General features: G+C 37.3%; 1 protein-coding gene across 9 annotated transcripts in view; it reads right to left on the reverse strand.

Moving 5' to 3' along the window:
• The window catches only part of EVI5 (ecotropic viral integration site 5), an 85,097-nt gene that overhangs the window by 29,794 nt on the left and 30,075 nt on the right, over positions 1 to 25,228 (reverse strand). For 6 of the 9 annotated variants that reach the window (XR_012633682.1, XM_074906567.1, XM_074906564.1 and 3 more), the window contains 6 exons: positions 24,717 to 24,863; positions 14,750 to 14,884; positions 12,545 to 12,685; positions 11,868 to 12,026; positions 10,077 to 10,223; positions 4,666 to 4,761 (listed from right to left, as the gene is read on the reverse strand). Coding sequence is in view for 8 of the 9 variants with exons in the window: in XM_074906567.1 (XP_074762668.1) it covers positions 4,666 to 4,761; positions 10,077 to 10,223; positions 11,868 to 12,026; positions 12,545 to 12,685; positions 14,750 to 14,884; positions 24,717 to 24,863 (825 nt within the window). In the remaining variant the exon portion in view is untranslated. The remainder of the gene's footprint in view (positions 1 to 4,665; positions 4,762 to 10,076; positions 10,224 to 11,867; positions 12,027 to 12,544; positions 12,686 to 14,749; positions 14,885 to 24,716; positions 24,864 to 25,228) is intronic. The other 3 variants (XM_074906570.1, XM_074906569.1, XM_074906568.1) reach the window with 2 other exon arrangements.

Genomic DNA, 25,228 nt, shown 5'->3' on the forward strand with positions numbered 1-25,228 from the left:
TCTTCAAATCTTACTTTGTGGCAAAAGACACTGCGTTAAAAATGTAAATTAAGTTTATTCAGAAGGGTAAATGTGGTAACTAGTGTCCTTTCAGTGACTTTACAGTGACTCATTCTAGACTTTCAAAAAACACATCACTAACATCACCACTATTGATAAGAGTAAAAAAAGTTTCCTGTAATTTGAAAAGATGGAAACAATTTCTTTACTCAACAGTCAGTACTTGGAAAAGTTATTAAACAGAGGTCATAGAAAGGCTTCATTCTAAGGAAGTAGTGCTAAAAGTTTAAACTGTGGGGGAGAGAACTAGCACAATCATGGATTTCCTTTACAGTTGTTCTCAAAGCAGCTTTGACATGGTTAGAGATAGGGTAAATTCTCTGAATCTGCCAGGAAATACAGCAGGAGGAAGTGATGTTACTCCCTGTCCAGATCAACCTAACAAAGAGAAGAATAAATTCTTATAGATCATTTTTGCTTTAAGATTACTCAGACCTAAAACCAGTTTTCTATATTATGAGTGTGCTCTGTACCTCCCCAACACAAACCAGCCATGGATAATTTTAAGACGATGCTACAAGTCACCAGCCTGAATAGAAATAGATGGAGACAGATTAAGCTGCAAAGCTCAGTCTGCCTACACTTTCACTGGCCTAGTGTTCCTTACCCTATCCAGCTGATTGACTCTAGCTTGTAACTGATTTAACCTTGCCTGTATTTTTCTAAAGCCTCTTTTTCTCTCACTTCATCTGTCCTTCCTTCAACTACTGCAGGGAAAAAAACCCAAAAAAAGCAGCAGCAAGGGACCAACAGGACTGCTTGTATGTGAACAGAAGGAATGCTTGTTCTTAGGCCAGAAGTGTAGCAAAGCTTGGTAGACTTTTCTTGGCAGCTTTAGGAAAGCACACAGAAGCTAAAAGCAACAGGGTTTTAGAGGCTGATACTAAGAAATTAAAAGCATTTGCTTGTTGCAGTTTGAAGCTATCAGACCAGCTCAGTAGAAAACAGGAAAGGTTAATTCCCTAGGAAACAAACCTGAGGTTTTGTTGATTGACTATAGACATAGAGGAAGACAATATCCATTCCTTAGCCCTGGCTCTCTATGTCTTACAAAAGGATGGGACAGAATGGATCAGAGAGTGCATGTAGCTTGGCCAAAACAAGTAATTTAGTTATAGGATGTGAACCTCTAACCTTTGTGACAAAGCAGAACATATCATATTAAAGAGAACAGCTCCTCCCCAGTGTGGAGGTACAAAAAATAGCAGCCCAGACATCAAAAAATCCATCCTTCATTTGTTAATAATTTGCTCAAATGTCCTGCTCAAGGCCCAGAAGCCTGCCACATACTTCGAAGTCATGTTTGCTTCCCAGGGGTTTTATAAGCTGAACTGGCAAGTGAGAGAAAAATAAGGAGAGAACAGAGGAGAAAACAAAGGCTGACAAAACCTTTGTTTACACATAACTTCAGCGTTTTTGTCACTTCTGGGGCTTAGGTATATGCAGCATAAGTTAAACTTCAGTTACACTTCAATTTTGTTATTTAGCTAAGGAATGACTGATACATTTCTTTCGTTTAAGAATATCCATCACATTGTGAACTATTCCTTGCACTTCAATACACTTACACAAAAGTTTAAAAGCTTAGCATCAGGAATTGTGAATGCCCGACCAAGGTAAGATAACATTCAGAATATATAAAAAATAACTTCCTAACATCATAATAAACTGACATCTTGCTGCAGAATTACATCTACTATTAAATGAGAGTTCTCCTCCTCCCTCTCTGTCATTATTACTAACCAAAACTAAGAGTGACCCAGAAACTGTGATTTAAATCTAGCATTTGTGTGTGTAACGTCAGATCAGTTCTTATGTGGGAGTAGTGATACTCTGCGTTACAAATTTAACACCAGTGTCTTGCACCTACACCTACATGAACATTTAAAAGAAAACGGTACAATTTAGGCTAAGCATTGCTATGGACCATGTGGACCTGGCACTGAATCCCTAGAGCTTCTTAGAAAAGCACCATCCCCCTCAAAAAAAAGGAAGGTTATGTGGTAAGTTAACTTCCTCCCTTCATCTTTATCAGCTTTGAAACAATATGACAAGCAGACCTATTTGTGACACTCCATGTTAAAAGCACAATTACTTTGAGACTGACACCTACACTCCTAGACTGACTAAATGTATTTATAGTGTTAAGTATTGCATTTCAAGTCATTAAAGCACATTCAGATTAAAAGGCCCTCTGCAAGAATGGGAGTCAGCTCTTTCTCCACTGATGAAGTTATCTAGGTTTTCAGTTTCCTTAAAAAGCAGCTTTTGTTTAAACTCTATTATCCGTTGCATGTTTTATAGCTTACAAACTTTGGGAGTTAAGGCTTTCCAACTCCAGTATTACTTTTTTTTTGGTGCAGGTGTTTCAGAGGCCTTTGAGCATGAGTACCCAAAAAGGAAGTTTTGATCATAAGTTTCATATTTGCTGGCAAAACACACTGGTCAAAAAAATATATTTGCTTACAGAATCTTACAGAAAAAAAATCTGTCACAGCCCAACAAAAGCACTGAGTCACATCCAGAGTGTCAAAAATAAGTAAATTGACATTAGAGGAGCTTATTTCTACTAAATGACTTTTGTTTTAAATGTCCTTATACAGTTAATGCTCAAAACCTGTATTTCACAACTGAAGAAGTTGTATTCAAGCTAGTATAAGTTTGAGATCAATATTACACCAAAAGCTTAAGAGGACAAACTCATTAAATTAGAAACGTGAACCACAACCACAGAATGACTTCATACTCCATGTACACAAAGAAAGCACAGCATTCTTATTTGTGCAGAAAATCAAGGATCTTACTAAGAGAGATCAACAAGTAATTAACAGGTGATTATCTAAGAACACCAAAAAGACTGGAACTTGAAATACACTTCAGTAGGCAACAAAAAACAAGGCTAGATAGAATATGATAAAAAACCGGAAAAACATAACTAAAGATTGCATCATCCACAGTAGTAATTGTGAAAATAAAGGAGAGATGATGCGGATAAACAACTGAACATGAGACAGCGCCATATCATGACAAAACAGGGACAGTGTAATCTCTGGATGTATTAGCCAGAGTCATGAAGTAGATTACATTTCTGCACTTCTTTACCTGTCTCATGACAAGATATTATAAAAATCTACAAGCATCTTCTGGCACCCAAAGCTTAAGCAGAAACATGGAAAGGGAATAGAAGAAAGCCATAAAATGATTGAACACTGATGATTTGATCAGTCAACAGAAAACTCAAGTCAGATGTATTTACTGTATTAAAAAATGGACACAATTCTAATGGGGTGACAGCTATCAGAAAAAAACAACTGATCATTATGGGATTCACCTTTTCTTCATTTTATAAAATCAGGACTAGAGTACTTTTTGGGAGACCCATGTCAGTCAAACAATGGAAGCAGGATGGCATTTAAAGTCTGCTGTAAGAAAAAATAATGCAAAATGAGTACTGGCTCCTCACCTACAAAATCACATTGTTTGAAGTAACCTTTAAACTTTTTTAGTAAAATGCTAACATATAAGATTGACCTAAACTCAGCTACTCTTGTTATCTTACTAGATGATAAATGATTCACATGCAATGCTTACTGTACTTATCTAAGAAATTCTAATGTACTGATCAGAGCATTATCTAAGCATTATGTGACTAAAAGAAATGATTGCTTTATCTTTCAATAAATTTAGTGCCTGCTGCTCTAGAGAAAGAATATTCAAAACGAGAATTCTTTATGCAAGCTCCATTAGATTTATTTATACGTTCCATATATGAAGAGATTAAAAAGATGCAAGTGGTTGACAACTCATAGGGAAAAGAAGGCTTTGACACAATACAGTAAAATCATCACCTTGAAGGAAGGATTTCAGAGGGAAGACAGACACTAGCAATATTGGTCTTTAAAATAAAAGTAAACTAGAGAGTAACTAGCTTGTAACTTAGGCATAATAACCAAGAAAATCTTTTTAAGTAGGAACTGCAGAATTCAGACCAGACAACAGTATGAGTATAGGAAGGACAGACTACAATAAGACATCATGATTTCTCAAAGCCAAGAAAATATAAAGCACAGTCATTTCTGGTTCTCTCAAAGGAGCAGCAAGTTGCATCTTCAGATCCTGCAGTGACAAGGTAGCAGTAAATAACATTCCCTATTTCAAGATTTACTTAAAGGAAATAAAGAGTTTTACAACAAATCTTCCAATACTAGTCATAGCAGAAGAGTAAGCACAGAAAAGAATGGTTGCTGAAATTAAAATGTGTGCATTTTTTTTTTGACAGAGGATGTTTTCAATCTATTAATTGGTAAAAATTGCCAATTACAAGACAAAGAACAAACACAGGAATCAGAGTTTAAAAGAGTGTTGCCTATAGCATGGTGCTTGTATAGAAGCAATTCTTAACAGCGTACAAGTATGCCTATAAGACAGATTTAAGGCCTTTGCTTATAAAGGAGGCCCATTCAGTAACACAGCATTATCCCACTTTGCAAAGCAGTGCCTTGTATTCACAGCAGGTTAATAAGCAAAGTGGAGGAAGAAAAAAATCCACAAATTACTAAAAGTAATCCCTATCAAGCTACCACATTTAATGCTATCGCTTGTTACCTGGATTTCTAATTCAGCAATATGCTGTTGGAGTTCAGCCACAGCTGCAATGCGGTCTGCCTCACGGAGCCGTACTGCCATCACTTCTTCTTTACTCTGAAAGAAATAATAGATTGAAGCTAACAAATTATATTCGTTTCAGTTGATTAAAGACTGTGCACTGATTTTACCCAGGATCATGTAAGTAAAGAAAAAAATTTCACACTGCTGTGTGAAATATCACACCTACTGATAAGGCATATTTCTAAAGAACACAAATTTAATTTTAACCCACAGAATTGTGTAATCATCTAATATCAATTCTAAACTATAATAATCTAAAAAAATCTGTGTACTTTTGAAAACATGCTGTTACCAATTTCCAGGTCCAGAAACCAGCTGTCTCATGTTCCAGAATTATTATATTGTAAATTAAGAAAAAGTATCATCAAAACAAAAAACACCCAGCTCATGCTTCAATTTTTGACTTTATATGTGAACAAACAGCAAAGCTACACAAGATTTACTTATTTCATAATTCTCTTTGTCTAAAGAAATATTTAAAGAAGCCAAAATACAAGAGCACAGATATTCTCAACCATATATAAGTTCACCTATCATAATCATAGTATAAAGTAATGATTTTCAAGACATTTTAGAATAAAATTCTAATGCCGTAACCTACTGTCAGACTCCTGGTGTATATTTAACCTGTAAGTTTGCCTGTAAATGATAGACAATTTGAGTTTGGACAACAGAGAAGGAAATTTCTTTATTTCTGTTTTATAAGGCAAGTCCTCAAGACTTCAGAGCACAGAACAATTAATATTATAGTCAGCAGTTTGGTATGACCACAGAGAGAAAATAGTGATAGAACTTTCAGCTAGACTGCAAGTAATTCTGTGGAAGACACAGACTAGGCTCAGGTACACCTATTTTATGGCAGACTGGTATAAGTCTGAAGACTGTAATTACTATAAAATAACTGAAATACTGGAAACAATTTACTGTGTGCTTCAAATGGACAGTACTTAACCACCCTTTGTTAGTCAGTTTGGTTAAGACTGAATTGAACATGCCAAAACTTATATATAGTAGCTACTGGAAAACATGCTGTTTGTTTTTAAAAAAAGACTCCTGTTATGAAGGTACATCATCTACAGGGTCCAGTTAACAGCATTTGTAATCAGTGGAATCCATTTCAGAGGAATCCATCATGCGTAAGCCAAAGGTTAACCATTATTGCTAAATTCTGCTGCACAATTGCTTGAATGAAGCCAAACCCACAAGTCCACAGGATTGCATGTATTTAACTGAAAGCTAAAGGACAGACCGGCTTGGTTTGACTTTGGTATCTAAGATGAGTCAGTAGTGTTGCTCTAGGCGGCACTGATGCTTTATCTCTGAAACTGAGCACATTCTCAATAATTACCAAAAAAGCTGGTATGGTAGGAAAGACAAGACTGAGGTGGGGGCACAAATCTTACATTGTAAGTTCTTCAGCAAAACTGATAGGAAAGATCAGTGCTGCATTTCAAGAAACAACTTCAACATAGAGACATAAAAACCTAACAGTACAAACCAGTGACAGAAAACACTTGCTGTATAGGTGATATGAAATGCAGCTTGCTACAAAAATTTTAACTTATGCTTACATATTTTAAGCTAGCCTTTAAAAAAGAAATATTACAAGCTCCAGAAATAACGTACTAGTTCTTTCTTCAAAGAAAAAAACAATTTGAGGGGGTGAAAATCTAAAATACATCTTTTTTTCATATACATCTTCAAGTAGAAATAGTCCTACCTAGCCAAGATGTAGTGACAGAAATAAAACTAGATCATTATTTCAGATGACTTGAAACAACAGGAAAAAAAAGAAATAAAATCAAACATCAGTTTCTAATGGAATCGGGAATAACAAACTTGCTAGATTTCAGGAGATGCAAGGTGAAACTTTTAAAAATATTTAGTGCTACAAAAACTTAACATTTGTCTGTATTGCTCCATGACATTACCTGAAAGATTACCAAAACTTTCTTCATCAGTTTTGAGTACAAAGTTGCTTTATCAGTAACATAGTAAACAGCTTTATTTCGGGTATTTACACAGCAGTACTGTCTTTTCAGTTCAACCTACTTGCTATTATCTGTATTTCAACTCAAATCTAAGTTGGCAGCAACACTATTTAATAAAGTTACAGATACTGAACCTACTTTTAGAAGGACTGTAAGGTGTGACAAGTCTGCTGTTACTGTTGCAGGCTGACCCTTCATGCTTGTAGTACATGCCTTACATTGTAGCCATAGAACAGGATGGTTTCTTGTACACTGAGTTAGTATAAAAAGCCAGTAACATTGCAAGGTTTTGGCTTGACAAGCATAACACTGTTTCTACTTTAAGCTTCAGCTTTTCTTTTTTTCTTTCAATTTGCTTTAATGTTAAAATCTTGTTTTCCTCACAAAGTGAAATGCCCTTAAATAATACGAAGCAGGAATTTCCTTCATTTACTGCAGTGCAGTGTGAAAGCATCTGGCATGAATCTTAGATTAAGCTAAAAATGCTTCCGGCAGTTCGAATGTGAAGAGCAAGGGACAAGAAACAGAATGACTGACAATCCTTACAAACCAAATGTCAAAGACACTGGCTTTTTATATCGTCTCATTTTCACTTACTTTGGTATTGAGCTTCCTATTGCTGCTTCAAATTTATGAAAATCTTTTCAATTTCAAACTATATGATAATATATAGTTATATCTCTTAAGGAGCAGGAGAACACTGAAACTTGCGTTAACATGGCTTAATTTTTTCAATGACACTGCATTCTTATTAAATCTGTAAAACACTGCTGAATTGTTTGTATAAATTACTAGAGAATAAAGTCACAACAACAGTTCATGAAAAAAGTCAGAGGTAGAGGGAAAAGGACATATGAGGGGAAACTACGTTGAAGAAAGACAGTTTCCAACAAGTTAAATTTGAGCATCTTTCAATACAGTTAGCAAAAAAACCCAACTTGTGTATTTAAACAGTACGGGAGTCTATATAGTATTATACTAAGCCTCATCCCAAGAAGTCACAGTCTAGCTCAGTTAAACAACAGAACTCCAGGCAATGTATAGGCAAAATTGGTAATAATTCATTTTATATCATACATGTCAACTTTGAAAACACATTACAATATAAACTGTAATCTTTTTCCTATCAGTGACTGCAAAATAAGTTTCAGGATCTAATGTTAGTGTATGTCAGTACCGCTATTTCACTGGCTATAGACCGTTGCTACTTGCAGAGAATCTCTAAAAAAAATATGGTGCTCTGGCTATTACTATCACACTTTTCTCTAGCCCATATTCGAACATAACTGTCCAAACAAATTATCCCAGTGAGAATAGTCATATATCTTATTTCATTAGAGATAGGACTTCTCAGTCAGATTAAAAACGTATTACTCTTTTTATAGTCAATATAAAAACTTCAGAACATTGACTATACCTTCTTAATCTGTCAAGGATTGATGATGACCTTCAGTATCAAATACCAATCACACAAAAACATTGTGGGTTATATGAAAAGACATGTCACCAAGATCATGAATATTTAAGAAAATAATCAGTAAGAATAATATCAGCATTAAAAAAAACAGCACTTAGGAAACCAGTGATGATGGTAAGCAAAAAACAGTCAATAGAAGCAATTTCTTCTAGTTAAGATTCAGTGTCTTGTTTTCTAAAAGCTTGTAATGGAGTTTGATGAGTCAGTAGTTATGTCTTCACCACACTTTACATTCAGGTTCCATTGGAAACAAATAGAACTGGCAAGACAGCAAGAAAAATGTAAGCCTAAAAAACCCTGAAATACCTGGAGTACATCTCAGTTATTTACCGTTCTTAAATTTCTTTCAAATGGAAATGAACAACCACAAAAATCAGCTTCATTTTGCTGAAAGAACTATAACTAAGGCAAAACTAGCAAGAAATTGTGGATTACAAATTACACGCTATGGCTTTGAGTCATGAACACAAGATTAGAGTTTACTATACAACTAGATTGCCTAGACTTATGCATTACCTTGGAGAAAAGAAATTACAAGAAGAAATGAAAATCTGTAAAAATTGAGAAATACAATATTATAGCAAAACTACACATATTAATAATTAGGATATCATTTCATCTCCAGGCTAAGTGACAATGATAAGCCACTCAAACTACACTCTTGATTCATATTGTCCACAGAAACCTTTGATGGAATTGCAGCTAATGCAGTCTTTGGGGTACATACGGTGTTACAAGCAAAATGCATGTATACTGGATAAAATTAAACACTCAACCAGTAACAGTGTTCTGCATGAATGAACAGAAACAAGTAGTGCACATAAAAAAAGGTTCGGTTACATTAAAGGCAAAACAAAGATGTGAACATGAACAACAAATTATATAACAGCATCTGCTCTCAAATTGTCAATTCACAACACAGTTTAATAAATAGTATTCTGATATTCATCTCATATTACAGTACTATTTTTAACATACTAATCCTATTTAGAAATTGCTAACTGTTCAGCACTAGCTGATTTCATAAAGGACTATTGATACATCTTTTGGAAGTAAGATTTAAGTAAAAAGTTGTTCCCATGTCTCTAGCAAATAATATCTTAACTATAGTGATTTGTCAACTGATACTGCCCTTTTTTAAAGTAAATACAACTAATACTGCCCTTTTTAAAAATAAACATCAGTAGCAATTTCAGGAAAATTTTCATCCAAGTTAAGAGCAAAACATTTGTAGGACTTATCCTTTATTTCTTGTCCATATTATGTGTGCACAAGTTAAACTCATAAGTTATTAGTAAATGGCTATGGATTTAGTTATAAAATTAAATAATTAAATCTGAGATTCAAATATCAGATTGGGCTTTCCCTTGTGCATTGACAGTAATGAAAACAACTCCTGCCCAGTGTTTTCGGGCTGTCCCCTAAAAGTCTGGTTACTATTAGGCAATGACTACTGTAATGCTCCCTTCTGTAGGCCTCTCCATTCAAATACTACTTTTACTCCCTTTTTTGAACTTGAACTAATTCTGTGGCAATAGTCAGAGTTGAAGTAACGAACCTCTTCTGTCACTAAAGACAACAGTGATCAGAATCGGTTGTGTAAGAGTGTCTTCTTATATAGTATACACAGACACTTTTCTGAGTAGAACCACACTCAGAAGTTTATCTTTGTGGGGCCATAAAGAAGCAACTCTGTCAAAACCTCAAGTGATTTTTTTTGAGATGATAAATTCAAGATGATGTCAAATCAGTAAAAGAGAGTTCTGGTTTTGTGATTTCTACTTCTCAATTAACACACAGTCCAACTCAGCAAAAGCAGACAAGACTAAAAAGTTCATCTACATTACCACATGAAACAGTCTATTCACGATGTTTTTTACCTTGCATTCAATCTCTGCTTGTCTACGTTTTGCTTCATTCAGCTGAGCAAGAAGTCCTTTGTTCTGTGCAGAAAGATACTGTACCTTCCCCTGTAGGTTGGTAACCTCTTGCTCTGCCCTTCGTAAATGGTTACTATTGATCTGATTCTGAAATTTATGACAAAAAAAATAAGAAAAGAAAATGTTAAAGAATGATCTTTGATATTAACTCCCCAAAGCCTGACAAAAAAGACTTATAAATCATTTATTATAAAAAAATTCTAACAAAAAAGCATTCAGAATTTTCTGAGTATAGTCAGAAAAGTTTGCATGATGTTTGGTTTACGATGACCAGGATATTTAAATTGTTCTTAAACAACAGATGAATCATTATAAGAACATTATTGCAAAGCTCCCTGTACATCTCTTGCTTAGGTAAGGCCAAGGTATTGTGAACTTGTATCCCAACTACAGCAACAAGCTGATGCATCCAAGAAACATCAGGTATGTCAGAAATATACTGGACAGAGAAATGTGCACATAAAATTCCTGAAAGTAACATGGCACGTTAATTAAGATCAGGGCATTAGTACAAGTCACATCATTTTCATAGGAAGCTGTACACAGACCACAAGCTGTGTATGTAATACAAGAACCAATGCACTTCTGTCAACTGATAGCTCAACAGCATAGGCATATACAAAGACTTGATGTGTAACACTGCAGTGAGAAGTACCCAAAGGTCTTGTGACTTTAGTACGGGTAATCCAGACAGCAGGATACCTATGCCCCCTGCTGACTAAAATACACAGATGGGGGGAAAGCAACAAAAGCACTCTAAATGTATGTAGTGAAACAGTATCAACACTTTAATTAAACTTTTAAAAGTTAAGGCAAGAGGAAACTATTATTCAGTTGATATAGAAAAAGTGGCACTTCTGTCAGAAATAAACCACTACGTGCTCTGCAGTTAGCTCATCATCTTCAGTAGCACATCCTCACACACTCTCTTGGTTTCTGGGATTGCTGAAGCTTGTCAAATAAAGTTTTTGTTTGTTTAGCCTTTTGGATGCACAGGTCTCCTTCAAGTAACAGTTACATTAGCAGGTATATCATAGAAGATTTTTCAGAAGCCTATTAGAAACCCTTCTCAATCAGCACATTGTGCTTACTGCTTCAGTTGAAAGTTCACTAATGTAACACAAACTGACTTCAGTGCACTTTCATTTCAGATTTGTCTGCTTAATAACAACTTATTTCCTAGTTACTCAAAAAAGATCTCGGCAGACAAAATGTTTTTGTAGTTTCTGCACAAGTCTCAACAACGGTGAATCATGCTTTTCGGGCACATGAAAGGTAAAGCTTCTGCTAAAAAAATCTGACAAAATGTAGCTGATTTGCTGAAAGTCCAGTTTACTAACCTGACTCATTACCATAGTAGGATAGGCTGTTTCACCAGAAGAAAGAAAAAACTGCTATTTAAAGAATTAGAATTACTGTTATCAGAATCATCAATTAGGTTTGTGAACTTTAAATTACCTTAAATATACTTTTACACCAGTTACAATTTAATGGAGATTCACACACATTCAGAGTCTACCAATTAGTCAAAGAGAAATTCAGAAAGTTTAGTAAAGTTAATTGGACTGTATGCACTAGATTCTCCCTCCTAGTCTAACAGCATTAAAAACCCCATATTTTGGAACTGAAGTCATGCCTGTAGATGGTAAAGATCGTCATTGGATATCCACCATTTGACAACAATTGTCAGCATTCATCTCAGTTCACACATACTAGTGTTCAGTAACATACCTGTGTTTCCATCTCCATCATTCTTTGTTTGGTCTCTTTCAATTCAGCCTGAGTTTCTGCTTCTCTCAATCGGACTGTCATCAGCTCATCCTGTAGCTCATTCACTGTGTTTTTTCTGGGAGGATCTTTCCATCTTCCAGTGGTACGAGCTAGATGACGCTGAAAAAATACCATGCCATTGCTGACAATGCCTGACCTTTCCTGGTGTTCCCTTATTTCACTTAAGGTCTCAGAGTTATAGGGGAACAAGTTGCTAGAGTGCTCCTGTTTATCCTAAAAACCAGAGACCCATGGAAACTTACTAGTTTTAAGAATAGATAATTAAAAAGCTGAAGACAGTCATTCCCAACTACAGCAAGTTAGTGAATTGCCAGTATATCCTGAGACTTTTACCTATTTCTAGCCCTTATTAACATTTAGTGCAGTAGGAGTACTGATCAGGTAATCTCTTTCTACCAGAATGGTTATCTGGTAGCACAGGCTCCTTGCCATCTGTAACAACCAGGGACCAATTTCTAACATACTTTTGAAGTTTCTTGTAGCAGCTGCATTTAAAGATTTTTTTTCACCTCAGCAGCTTGATCCACTTTATCTCTACACTTCAAAACTCCATAGTCCTTTGCTTTATCATCATTCACTGAAAACAGAAATTGCTAGAAGTGTATTGCCAACCATACCTGCCAGTGTTCCTCCAAGTCTTTGACTTGCTGCCTCAGTTCTTTGAGACCCATCAGAGCTTCCGCTTCTCTTAATTTTACTGCAATCAGTTCTTCTTGTAGTCTAGCAACATTTTCCTCATCAGGCAGAGAGCTGTTCCTCTGCAACAAGGACCATCCTCTTAAATGTGTATTTGAATAAAATTGTGCTTAGTGAGACCCACTCCAAGAATACAGACATGGAATGATAACATTACTAATGAAAGTTTCTTAATTACATATCCCTTGCAAAATAAAATCTCTCAAAAATCTACGTTCCTGGGTACAGTGAGTGCATATAAATGTCTTCCAACTGCCAACTTGAGAAAAAAAATTGACGAGGTAGTTTTAGGTATTCTGACTTCTAGATTCCCCTGGATCATATCCCTGACAAAGCATTATTTACACTATTTTTCACACATCATCAAAAATATGAAGAGGAGAAATCTGAAAGATTTTGAGCTAGTTCATTAAAGCAATTGAGGAACTGAAATTACAGTTTTTAGAGTGATAACTTTTTTTTAGACTTACAGGAAAAATAGTAAATGGGAATTAATTTTTGGGAAGTAGGTCATCCATCTTTGAAAAGGAGAAAAGATATGCTGACAAAGAAACCATCCATTAATATTTATAAACCATCACCAGTCAAGAAAAGGTCTTACAGATGAAAGTGCATGGACATTTACAAAAACATGTGAGGAAAAAGTAGAAAGACTAAATAAAGCTAAACAGAAAACAGGAAAACACATGGCAGGAGTGACCTGGGGAAAGTAAAACAGCGATGAAAGGACAGTAACAGAAGTCTGAAAAAAACACAGAGAAGAAAGAGAAAGGACATAGTCTGCCTAACTACAATATCCCTGCATCGAATCATTGGTCACCAGATACTTACTCAAAGCTGAACTGTGCTTCATCCCTTTCTACTGTGTTTCTCAGTAGTACTTTTCAGCAAAATCACATATTGTAGATATATAATACTGTGACAGTTGCCAGGTTTTTTTGAGAGTTGAGAGTAAAGTACTTTATTAACAGAACACAGCACAACAGCCATTTATTAGCACCATCATGTTTCAAAATCATGGGACGTGAGTACCGGCAATATAGGAAGTGATAGGATGTGTTTCTGGATGTTTACATCCCTGTCAGTATAGTGATGCACGCCTTGGGTTATCAAGCAGAATTTTTCCAGATTACATGACACATCACTAACAGCAGTAAAAAGCTGTATTTGTAGGGATTTGGGGGAGTTAACTTCAGTCACTTTCTCATGTGCCTAATTATGACATCTGTACATCTGAGTTTGACTGGTACACTGGAATTTCCTCCGCTGCTCTAGTTTTTCTTCACATTTAAGTTTTCAGTGTATGCTATCTTCATGCTGATGGTTAAATAAGTAAATAGTCTCTTTTTGAACTTTGAAAAATACCTTAGATCCTGAATTTTTACCAGTGTTCAGTAAAAAACTATCACACTATTAACCTCTCAGACTCTCATCAAGCCCCTCAGACAAAAAGAGAATGTAAAATCTTGACTCTGGTGAGTTAATCTCATTAGCTAGTAAATTCTGGCCACACTCTTGAGAATACAGCTCTTTAAAATTTCCATGAGGAAACAATTTCCAAAGCCAATACAACAGGATCTAAAAAACATGCTTTATGTTAGGTCAATTAGTGGGTTTTTTCTTTCATTTTTTTCTATTTAATTTTGCGGTTAGGTTTTCCTTCAAAGAAAAGTAGGTGTTTGACACTTGGTTTGAGTACAGCTTGAACTTGCATAAAAAGCAGTAGAGATTTTGATACTAAGCAGTGGAGGTATTCTTTCCCTGCCCATAATGGGATAAAGTGGGAGACACTCAAGAACTCAAGACCTGGGAATGGTAATGTTGAACTCTTTCTGCCTCCCCACCCAAGCTATTTAGTTTCACATCACTTCAATGCTCACCCTAAGCCTACTTGTTGCTTTCCTCTGCAGTGGGCTTCAGGAACAGGAGAGAAGCTATCTGTTCTTCACAAACCTTTCCCAGTGCAAACAGATCTTAGTTTTTTTGCTATATTAACTTCAGGTTTGAAAAGCATCTTGCAGTCATGAAAACATAGAAGAGTCTAGAGAAGAGTTACGTGAAGAATTACAGGGATCTATATTCTATTTCTAGTTTTATTTTATACGGAGGGTCCTGGTTTGATTTACCTTTTCCATCTCTAGAACTTTATCTTGCATCTCCTTCAGGGCACAATGGGATTCTGCTTCACTCAGCCTGGCTTGGACCAGCTCTTTTTCCAGCTGTAGCACAAAGTCTTCACTGTATCGTGAACTGCATTTATGCTACAAAGTTTGCAGAAATATGTTTAGTATGAAGCACAGATGGTTTGAAAGGGGTTTTATATGCCAAATTTGGAGTGAAAAGTACAGTCAAGTGTTTAACATTAGGAATACTAGCTTAAGACCAACAGAAGTGCTTACCTTACACAAGTCTATTACCACGTCCATCCAGGCTGCTAACAAGAACCCTAATGCTGTGCCTCTCAAACAACTGCTGCTCCACGCAGCCAAACAGGTAAAACCAAGCTGAGATCCCTATTAGTACTTGATGAGCAACAACTCACACTTTTCTCTCATTGTTACCCAAACTGAAAAGTTCTCAAAGAATCCATGATTATTTTGTGATATGCAGAAAAAAAATGCTTAGGAAAGACTAGCTAATTACAACATTAATACAAGTATCTCTCTTGATCCCTACTCACTGAAACTCCAACAGAAGACTTCCATAATCTTAAATTTAAAATAAAGCCATGTATGCTTCAATACACAATCACTTTGATTTACCCCTTTCTTTCACTCCAGCCCTTGTTTCTCATTTATTCACACTATTATTACACATATTCACACATATTCCTTCTGAGATTCTCTTCTAAGGCAAGCCTTGTGGACTTATGAGAAAAATCCAGGCACAAGTGGCAGTACAGCCCCTTCTAGACAGACAGCAGAGGCCCAATCTACAAAGAAATGTGGCTCTTTCCATAAAGGACTTACTCCATGACTATCCACAGCAAGCTCTGCACAGCCAAACACATTCCCTCAATAATAAAACATCAGTTCAGAACTTAAGGTCACCCTTTGCAAACTTCAGGGGGAAGGGAAAAAACCCACAATTCTGCTCAAGTAAGTTGATTTACCATTAACTTATTTCTTGACTGTTGATTCATTGGAATTGAGAGCTATCCCTCCACTTGCTAAAGCACAATTTCATGAAACTGCATCTTTCAACAGACACATGCAGCTGAAGTCATACTAAGCATTTGTATTCAAAAGGCCCCATTAACTTTTCCTCCACTCAATAGTTACAAAATACATTTTCTTTCTTTCTTGGGTCACTTAAAAATGACTTGAGATTCACCAGAGATTGTCAGACTTGCTTGACAGGCCATGCCATCCCAAATCAGCATTTTAATTTCTGATTTAGGAAAAAAAATGGGTGTCGAAATCCCCAAAGCATAGTTGCCTAGTTACTACGTATGCATAGCTACCCTGAAAATTAAGTTTAAAGGGAAATAATTTGATACATCTTTGGTGCCATTAACTACATTGTGAAGAACAAATACTATAGTATTGGATTCATAGATGACATTTTATTAACAATGCAACTTTAAAATTCATATAGCATTCAATGTACTGAAGATACAACTATTTCTTACTTTATGGCTGCATCAAACAATTCAGCTTTCTAACCAGTTGACAAGATCAACAAAAAAGTCTTCAGTTCCATATGCTTCCGTTAGGGTATGACATTCCCTGACCTTTAATGCACAAACTGAAGGCAAACAGGACAAAGCAAAGTTTACAACACAACTACATGGTCAAGAAAATGTTTTTTCATTTATTTTTATACTACTGCATGCCAACTAAGCCTTTTGTCATGATTTGTCAAAGATCCAGATTAAAAATCTACACGAACTAACCTTGGTGTTACAATTTACTATATTTCTTATATATATATATATGTATGTATGTCTACAGGGAGCTATAACAGAGGGTATATATACAAAGCATTAAAAGGCAAATATAGCTCATACAGGCAGTCTTTAGTATCACCGAGACTATCCATTTAAGCACTTGGCCTACTTAACTGTGCAGCTGAACACACAGAGAACACTTAAAGTACAAAGATCATAGTATATTTAATATTAATTTTCCCTTATACAATACTAATTTCATTCATATTATTTTCAACCCATTTAGCATCTTTTCCTCAGCAAGTAGTGAAGGCAGCCCTGATTTGAGTGTAAGGAGAGGATGGGTGGACAATGCCGATGCATTTCTACAACTGCTTCACATGATACAGGAGCATGAGTCGCATATGCGATACCAACATGCAGAGGCAGAGAAGCGACAACAGCTCGCTCTATTCCCTGGCTGTTTGTACAAGTTAATCAGATGATAGACACAGCAGCTTAAATGGACTCTACACTTCTGGCTCCAGATTCTGCTTATGATAAGAACAAATGCAGTGTTCTTCCCTCAGGTAGGAAGTCCTCTTGTACTTCCAGGAAATCAAGAGAAAACAGCAGATTTGAAGGTCTGAATACATTCTGAATTTGTAACACTACCTAACTGTACTCTAATAGTTTTGGACTACAAAAGTCTAACTGATGCTTGTCAAATAATAAGTAATAAAGCATGTAAGAGAAGTTACTTATCCAGTTTCAGGCATAAATCATGTTTTCTTTCAATCTGTCTTTAGCTTTCCCCTGCCTAAGGAATGTTAAGAGTACTTATCTATTTAGCCACAACAAACTTTAAATCAAATCTTGACAGACTGGCAAAAAAATACAGCAAAGATCATAACATTTAAAAAACAGTATCTACAAGTTCAAAGTTGTGATTTTTTGCTCCTTAAAGAAACACCACACAATTTTAATAATTTAGTATATAAAGGTAACACAAGTTTACAGTCAAAACAATGTTTGAAATCTATTTTAAGACTGACTTCTTTAGCAAAAACCCCGCTTTTCTGTATTTTCCTTAAGCCCTAGAATTTGTGACAGAAACCACAATATGAATCCAGATTTCCACACACCAGCCAAACGTTTTAACCACAGTAACACTGTTGTTCTTGGCTGTGTTGAAAAGATGTCTGCAGTATGAAGCACTAAAAATGTAGTTCTACAGCCATTTAATTCTGAAAGAAACAAGTCCTCACTTGGCTTCACACAAGTGGATTTATTCTTTCCCAACTTTTCTTAAAATCTCAGAAATATTAAAATCTCAGAGACTGACACAACCATTCCTAGTATTACTTTGGCCTATGACAAATTATTACATGTGATTACAGAATGTTTTTCCAGTTCTCTGTACTGACAGGTAACTAACAGATTGTCCAGCAGCTGCCCAGATAACTTAGTTTACACATTTAAGCACTAACTGTAGTACTTTACTAAATACAGTATTTATTTTCTACTTTTTGGTTGCAAATTAGAAAATATAATGAAAGTATACTGTAAAATAAAGTGAAGCCTTCCATAAGGTTGCAACAGTCATTTACAAGCATATATTCCCTATATCAATTATTATGCTCTTAATCCCACGTGGTGGGATGGCTCCTATGACTGGAGTGTTGGAATGGAAGGATAAAGGCTCTTTAGGAAGGACAGGCAGGGGGAGCCGAGGAGGGATGTCACCCTCTATTTCAGTGACCAGCTGGAGTGCACAGAGCTCTGCCTGGGGATGGATGAGGAGCTGACTGAGAGCTTAGGGGTCAGGATTAGAGGGAAGTCAGGAACAGAAGATATTTTAGTGGGGATCTGCTACAGGTCACCCGACGAGGAAGACTGTCTATGGAGGGCCTCACCTACTCAGATAGGAGCATCCTCACATTCACAAGCCTTGAACCTCATGGGAGACTTCAACAACTCCAGTATCTGTTGGAGGGACAGCACAGCAGGGTGTAAGCAATACAGGAGGTTCCTGGAATGAGCTGATGATAACTTCTTTCTCCGAGTGACAGAGGAGCCAGTGAGGAGAGGTGCTATGCTGGACCTTGCTCTTCACCAACAAGGAGGGGCTGGTGGTGAGTGTGAAGCTCAAGGGCAGCCTTGGCTGCAGTGACCATGAAATGGTAGAGTTCAAGATCCTTGGGGCACCAAGGAGGGTGCACAGCAAGCTCACTACCCTGAACTTCAGGAGAGCAAACTCTGGCCTCCTCAGGAATCTGCTTGGCAGAGTAGCACAGGATAAAGCCCTGGAGGGCAGGGGGGCCCAAGAAAGCTGGTTGATATTCAAGGATCACCTGCCCCAAGCTCAGAAGTGATGCATTCCAACGAAGAAGTCAGATAAGAATGCCAGGAGGCCTGCATGGATGAACAGGGAGCTCCTAGACAAGCTCAGACACAAAAAGGAAGCCTACAGAGGGTGGAAGCAAGGACAGGTAGCCTGGGAGGGATACAGAGAAACTCTATGAGCAGCCAGGGATCAGGTTCGGAAGGCCAAAAGCCCTGATAGAATTGATCTGGCCAGGGATGCCAAGGGCAACAAGGACAGCTTCTATAGGTACAGCAGTGATAAAAGGAAGACTAGGGAAAATGTGGGCCCTCTCTGGAAGGAAACAGAGACCTGGTTACTAAAGATATGGAGAAGGCTGAGGTACTCAACGACTTTTTTTACCCATCTTTACCAGCAGGGGCTCAGCCACACCACCCAAGATGCAGAAAGCAAAGGCAGGGACTAGGAGAATGAAGAACCACCCCCTGTAAAAGAGCAGGTTCGAGATCATCTAAGGAACCGGAAGGTGCACAACTCCATGGGACCTGATAAGATGCATCTGCAGATTCTAAGGGAACTGACAGATGAAGTGGCTAAGCCACTATCCATCATATTTGAGAAGTCACAGCAGTCTGGTGCAGCCCCCACTGACTGGAAAAGGGGAAAAATAACCCCCATTTTTAAAAAGGGAGAAGACGATGACCCAGGGCCAGTCAGACAGGCCAATCAGTCTCACCTCTGTGCCTGGCAAGATCATGGAGCGGATCCTCCTGGAAACTACGCTAGGGTACATGGAAAATAAGGATGTGACTAGTGACAGCCAACATGGCTTCACTAAGGGCAAATCATGCCTGACAAATTTGGTGGCCTTCTGTGACAGGGTTACGGCACTGGTGGATAAGGGAAGATCAACTGATGCCATCTACCTGGACTTGTGCAGGGCATTTGACACTGTTGCACATGAGATCCTTGTCTCTAAATTGAAGAGACATGGATTTGATGGGTACCCTACTCAGTGCATAACGAATTGGCTGGATGGTTGCACTCAAAGAGTCGTGGTCAAGACCTCAATGTCCGAGCGGAGAGCAGTGATGAGTGGTGTTCTTCAGGAGTCGGTGTTGGGACCAGCGCTGTTTAACATCTTTGTTGGCAACATGGACCATGGGATTGAGCGCACCCTCAGCATGTTTGCCAATGATGCCAAGCTGTGTGGTGCGGTTGACGTGCTGGAGGGAAGGGATGTGCCATCCAGAGGGACCTGGACAGGCTGGAGAGGTGGGCCTAGGCAAACAAGTTCAACAAGGCCAAGTGCAAAGTCCTGCACATGGGTAGGGGCAATCCCAAGCACAAACACAGGCTGGGTGATGAGTGGATTGAGAGCAGCCCTAAGGAGAAGGACTTGGGAAAAGTAGTGGATGGAAAACTGACTATGAGCCAGCCATGGGCACTCACAACCCAGAAACCCATCAGGAGAAGTGCAGCCAGCAGGTTGAGGAAAGGGATTCTCCCCCTCTACTCCACCCTCATGAGACCCCCACCTGGAGCCCCCAACGTAAGAAGGACATGGATCTGCTTGAGCAGGTCCAGATGAAGCCATGAAGGTGCTTAAAGTGGCCTACAAGAAAGATGGGGAGGGACTCTTTATCAGGGAGTGTAGGGATAGGACGAGGGGTAATGGTTTTAAACTGAAAGAGGGTAGATTTAGACTAGATCTAAGGAAGAAATTCTTTACTGTGAGGGTGGTGAGACACTGGCACAGGTTGCCCAGAGAAGCTGTGGCTGTCCCCTCCCTGGCAGTGTTTAAGGCCAGGTTGGACCTTTCAGCAACCTGGGCTGGTGGAAGGTGTCCCTGCCCATGGCAGGGGGTTTGGAACTGGGTGATCTTTAAGATTCCAACTCAAATTGTTCTAATTCTATGATTTTGTATTTATTATCAGTCATTTCAGCATGAGTTCCTGAAAAGAAACTATGCATTATGGAGTTGCTGTAACAAGAACCAAATACATGGCTATAAATTACCTTGCAAAATGCATATGCTTTCATTTGAATGTTTAGTCAATTAAAATTCTATCTTCACATAATACACTTGGAAAGACTATTTAAAAATCAGATGTGAAGCAATTTTAACTTGAACTGTCTCTCACTTCTCAGATTCAGTTTTCAAGAATTCAAACTGATGAACTGGATAATCATCGAAAAAGACTGAGATTTGTGTTCTGGAGGTGTATCTCACTGGCAGAAATCATTACAGATTATTCATTTTTATACATCCAGCAGAAGCTACCTTTCTCACTTAGAAACAATAAAAGAAAAAGAACAGAGAAAAAAAATTTATCACATGATTATCAGGAATAAGTCAGAACAGGCTGATTACCCTCACCTCTTAACTCCTCAAACACCATCACTCTTAGCATGTCTCAAAAGAAAACCTTCTGTATTCTGTTGAAGTCAGACACAACTTTCTCTATGCAGTTCTTGATTTACTAGCAGTATGAAGAAGAAACCACTTTCCTCAACCTTTTGGTTACCCACCACATCTAGAAGCCTTTAGCAAGTTTCTATATTTAAAGATGATACATGCCAAAGACAGGTTAGTATCATTTGCTTCAAAACCATTCAGGCAAATGTATAGGTAGCTGAAGCACTGAACTCCAAGAGCCCTTCAAAATATTGTTAGCTTTACAGTTATTTTTTTCCTAGTTATCAGTATAAAAAAGTGTACAGGTTATACATGTTTTTAAAAACCTTACACTGGCTAAGTTGCTCTCCACTAAGATAGGAAAGTTCATATCCAAAGTAAAATTAAGTGTGAAGTCTTCATCTCAAACCTTATTATATTCCACTTCCTCTCCTCCTTTCAAATGACCTTAAATATATTCAGAACATTTGATGACACTTGACATGTGATTTATTATACCATCATTAGTACTATTTTCAGGTTATCCGGGAGAAGTACTATAGCAGAACTTCCTTTCACTAAGAAACAACAGTAAGAACAACCTCCCTAACTTGAGTCAGCACTCAAGTTAGTAATAAAGTCATTCTCGTTCAACTGAAAACTCCCTATAAATACTTCAGCACAGGAAAAAAAGTTGCATGTAATTTGGGCTTCTAGTGTTGGACTTCAGTCAAAATAATACTTCTCTACCTGTCTCTGTATTCTGCCTTACAAATAAGTGCTGCAATGGAGAGCTTCTTCATACACACAGCCCTCCCCCAAACCCCACCCTGTAAGCACTTTCAGTACTTACCTTTAAGCCATCCAACTTGTGCTATCAAATCTCATCGAACAGATAGAATAAACCCTAGATAATATTTAAGTACAAATGCATAACCTTTTCACAAAGGATTTGTTAGCCTTCTTAGAAATACTATGGTTTAGATATTTTTGCTACCAACAAAACAATAACCCCCTACTCTTATTTCTCCTGCCTCACTATTTACAAGTAAAAGTGGGCTGTGTTTTCTTTTTTTTTAAATCCCATAGTGCTGGTCAGAAGAGGCAGCCACAAGCTTTGACAGTTCTTTTCATACATTCCTTTCAGAAATTCATACCTGAACTTTACAGTTTCTATCATGCTGAAACAGACAACTCAAGATTGGAAAAGATCTAGATTATGATATGTAGGACACATGATGTACATTTAAATAAGTACAGATAAACTATGAAGCCATTTATAAGTTCACTGTGCAATCGTTTTTGCTAATCAGAAACAGAACTGAAATAATTGGAGGAAAAAAACCAAAAAACCCTATTAAGATTAAATATTCCTAAAACAATACTGAAGAGGAATATTGCCAAGACCAATGCTACTGGCACTAGGAAGCGACAAAAAGATTTCTCTGTGTATTCCACTTAAAGGACAATGCCAAAATTCAGGAGAAATTCCTGGATTTCCACTAGATGGTGCCCCAAGTGCACGCAGCTGTTACATTTGTTGCTCCTATTTCCGTGCTTGGAAACAAAAGTTAAAAGCCTGTTCAATTACACATCTTCCTAGTACAGCAGAATCTAGGGAACTACTAATTAAAACCATCTTAACACTTTCACTGTATTGTCCAAGTTAATGCAGAGGGCCCCCAAAACCACAATGCTATTCCTTACATTTCAAAATTACTCAGCTACTATGCACAAATCCCTCTGTAACCGCATGGATTTACAGCCTCAGCTCCACAGAGTCAGACTATTTCCTTAATCATGTTCACATTTAAGGGGAGGAAAATAAGGCTGCAAGCATGCAGGGTAGCAAGTGTGGCTCTTAGTAACTGCCCATTCTCGCATGCTACATACTCTCTGCTCCTGCGGTACCTATCCAGTCTTCTGCCCTCACAGCTCCAATTCAGCCAGTTTTGCAATTCACAGTTACCTGTACTTTTGCTCAGGACTAGTTCCCATGTCTAGGCAGCCTGCCAGGCTTTCCCATTATTGCTACATAAATAAGGTCGCAGGGTAATTAAAAGCATTAGCTTTAAAAGCCAAATCACCTATCAATTAACTAATAGATAAATATAGCATTTTAGTCTCTTTTAATAACTTTTGAGTACAGGTAACATGGATGCCTCAAAAAGCATGCGTACTATTGTAATCAGACAATAAACAGCTAGCTACCCAAGTCTTATAAATATTTCTCATTATTTCACTTGAAAGAATACAACATATCTATAATTTTGGAAAGCATAGCTAGAACATCCTCATCCTAATCATAATTTCTTCATGTTTTTCTTGCTAAAGAAATTGCTAAAGTTAAATAAAGTTAAATGAACAGCTCATTAGTAACTCCTTGCAACTCTTCTAAAAGATATCCTTTTTACACTGAAATGCATTTAACAGACATAATAAACTATTTCTATAACGTTGCATTTAAGTTATGATTTCCTTTCAGTCTAACAATAAATCCTATCTCTACCTTCCAAGACAAGATACAAGAGCTCTAGTGGAAGATGCATAAACCAAACTGCTATATTGCCCATAAGGGATCTGGTAAACAGCTGCAGCATGCTATAGTTGTAAAAAGTTGTGTTTCATACACTGATATGCCCAGCTTCAGACAAGTACTTGGATATCATTTACTTAAAACAACATGAGCATATCCACATCAACACTGCTAGTGCAGAGTTTACTGAGCAAGTAAAGACTGCTGAAACTGCTTCCCTCCCTCTCTCAAGAGAAGATAGTGAGCAGCTCGTAAGTAACTTCAGTCTTACAGTAACAGTGCGAAGTCTTGCACATTATACTACATAAAACACATACACAGTACTACACAGAGCTGCTAAATTATTTTTCTGCTCTATCTGCACATAAAACCACACCTTTTAGTAAAGTCCTGTAGTTCCAAACTGAGAGACAATACTCTTCTATTTTTGCAAGCAGCAAACTTAAGCATGCTAGGAAAAAAAATAGGTACACAGAAGAAATGTTAACATGGAAGAGACTAACTTAAATGAGAAGCTAGGCAGAGGCATTATGAATCAACTCTCAAATTTTGAGTATTCAGAGTGACACAATTTGCAGTGGCTAGATTTCTAGCACTAGAAACTACCAAAGATTTTGTGTGTGGTTTTTTGTTAGTATTTCATTGGTGGTGGTAGGTTTTTGGGTTGGTCTTTTTTGTTGCTGTTGAGTTTTTGGCTTGGTGTGATTTGGTGTGCTTTGTTTCTTTGTTTGCGTTTTGGTGGTTTTTTTTTTTTAAACTAATAACTTACATCTATCCAGGGTTATGAATCTCATCTACCAGCAAGAACAGACCAAAATACCACCTAGTCCAATTTGTGTAGTTTTAAGAATGCAAATCACAATGAACAAGCATTTACAAGGACAGCACAGAGATCATGTCATGATGATGAAAAATAGACACAAGTGAGTGAAAAAGATGAGATGATGTGCTGCCAGGCTCCTTACCCATTGTTGCTGCTGCTGGAGCTCCCTGATGGTGTTCTCAGCTTGCTCCAGTTTAGTAATGGCCTCATCACTCTGCTGTTTGATGGTGGCCAGCTCCCGTTTTATAAGGTAGTTTTCCTCAGCCTCCTGGGCCCTTGTCACTTGTCCCTTAGGACATAATTTATTTTTTTTAAGCAATTGAGGACAAATCCAAGAAAGACTGCCTTTGTGATGCTCAGCTACTTATTTCATCAGATTCGTTTTGCAAAGGGTACAATTGGTAGAAATTTTAGGACAAGGTAGTACTAAACAGTTGCTTTTACAAAGTTCAGCATCCATTTAGCAAGCACAATTGTGTACTTGCATTCAATAAAATTCCTTTCATGCAATATTACTTGATTGTACATGCACAGATTTAAGCTTGCAACATTCAATTTCGGTGTTAATACAGTCATAGAATCCATCTGTCATAGGGATTTGTACCAAAAATTACATTAGGTTAGGAAAATTATTATAACGTGCAGGTATTGGGT

The sequence above is a fragment of the Athene noctua genome, chromosome 5 (assembly GCF_965140245.1).
Source record: "Athene noctua chromosome 5, bAthNoc1.hap1.1, whole genome shotgun sequence".
Lineage (NCBI taxonomy): Eukaryota > Metazoa > Chordata > Aves > Strigiformes > Strigidae > Athene > Athene noctua.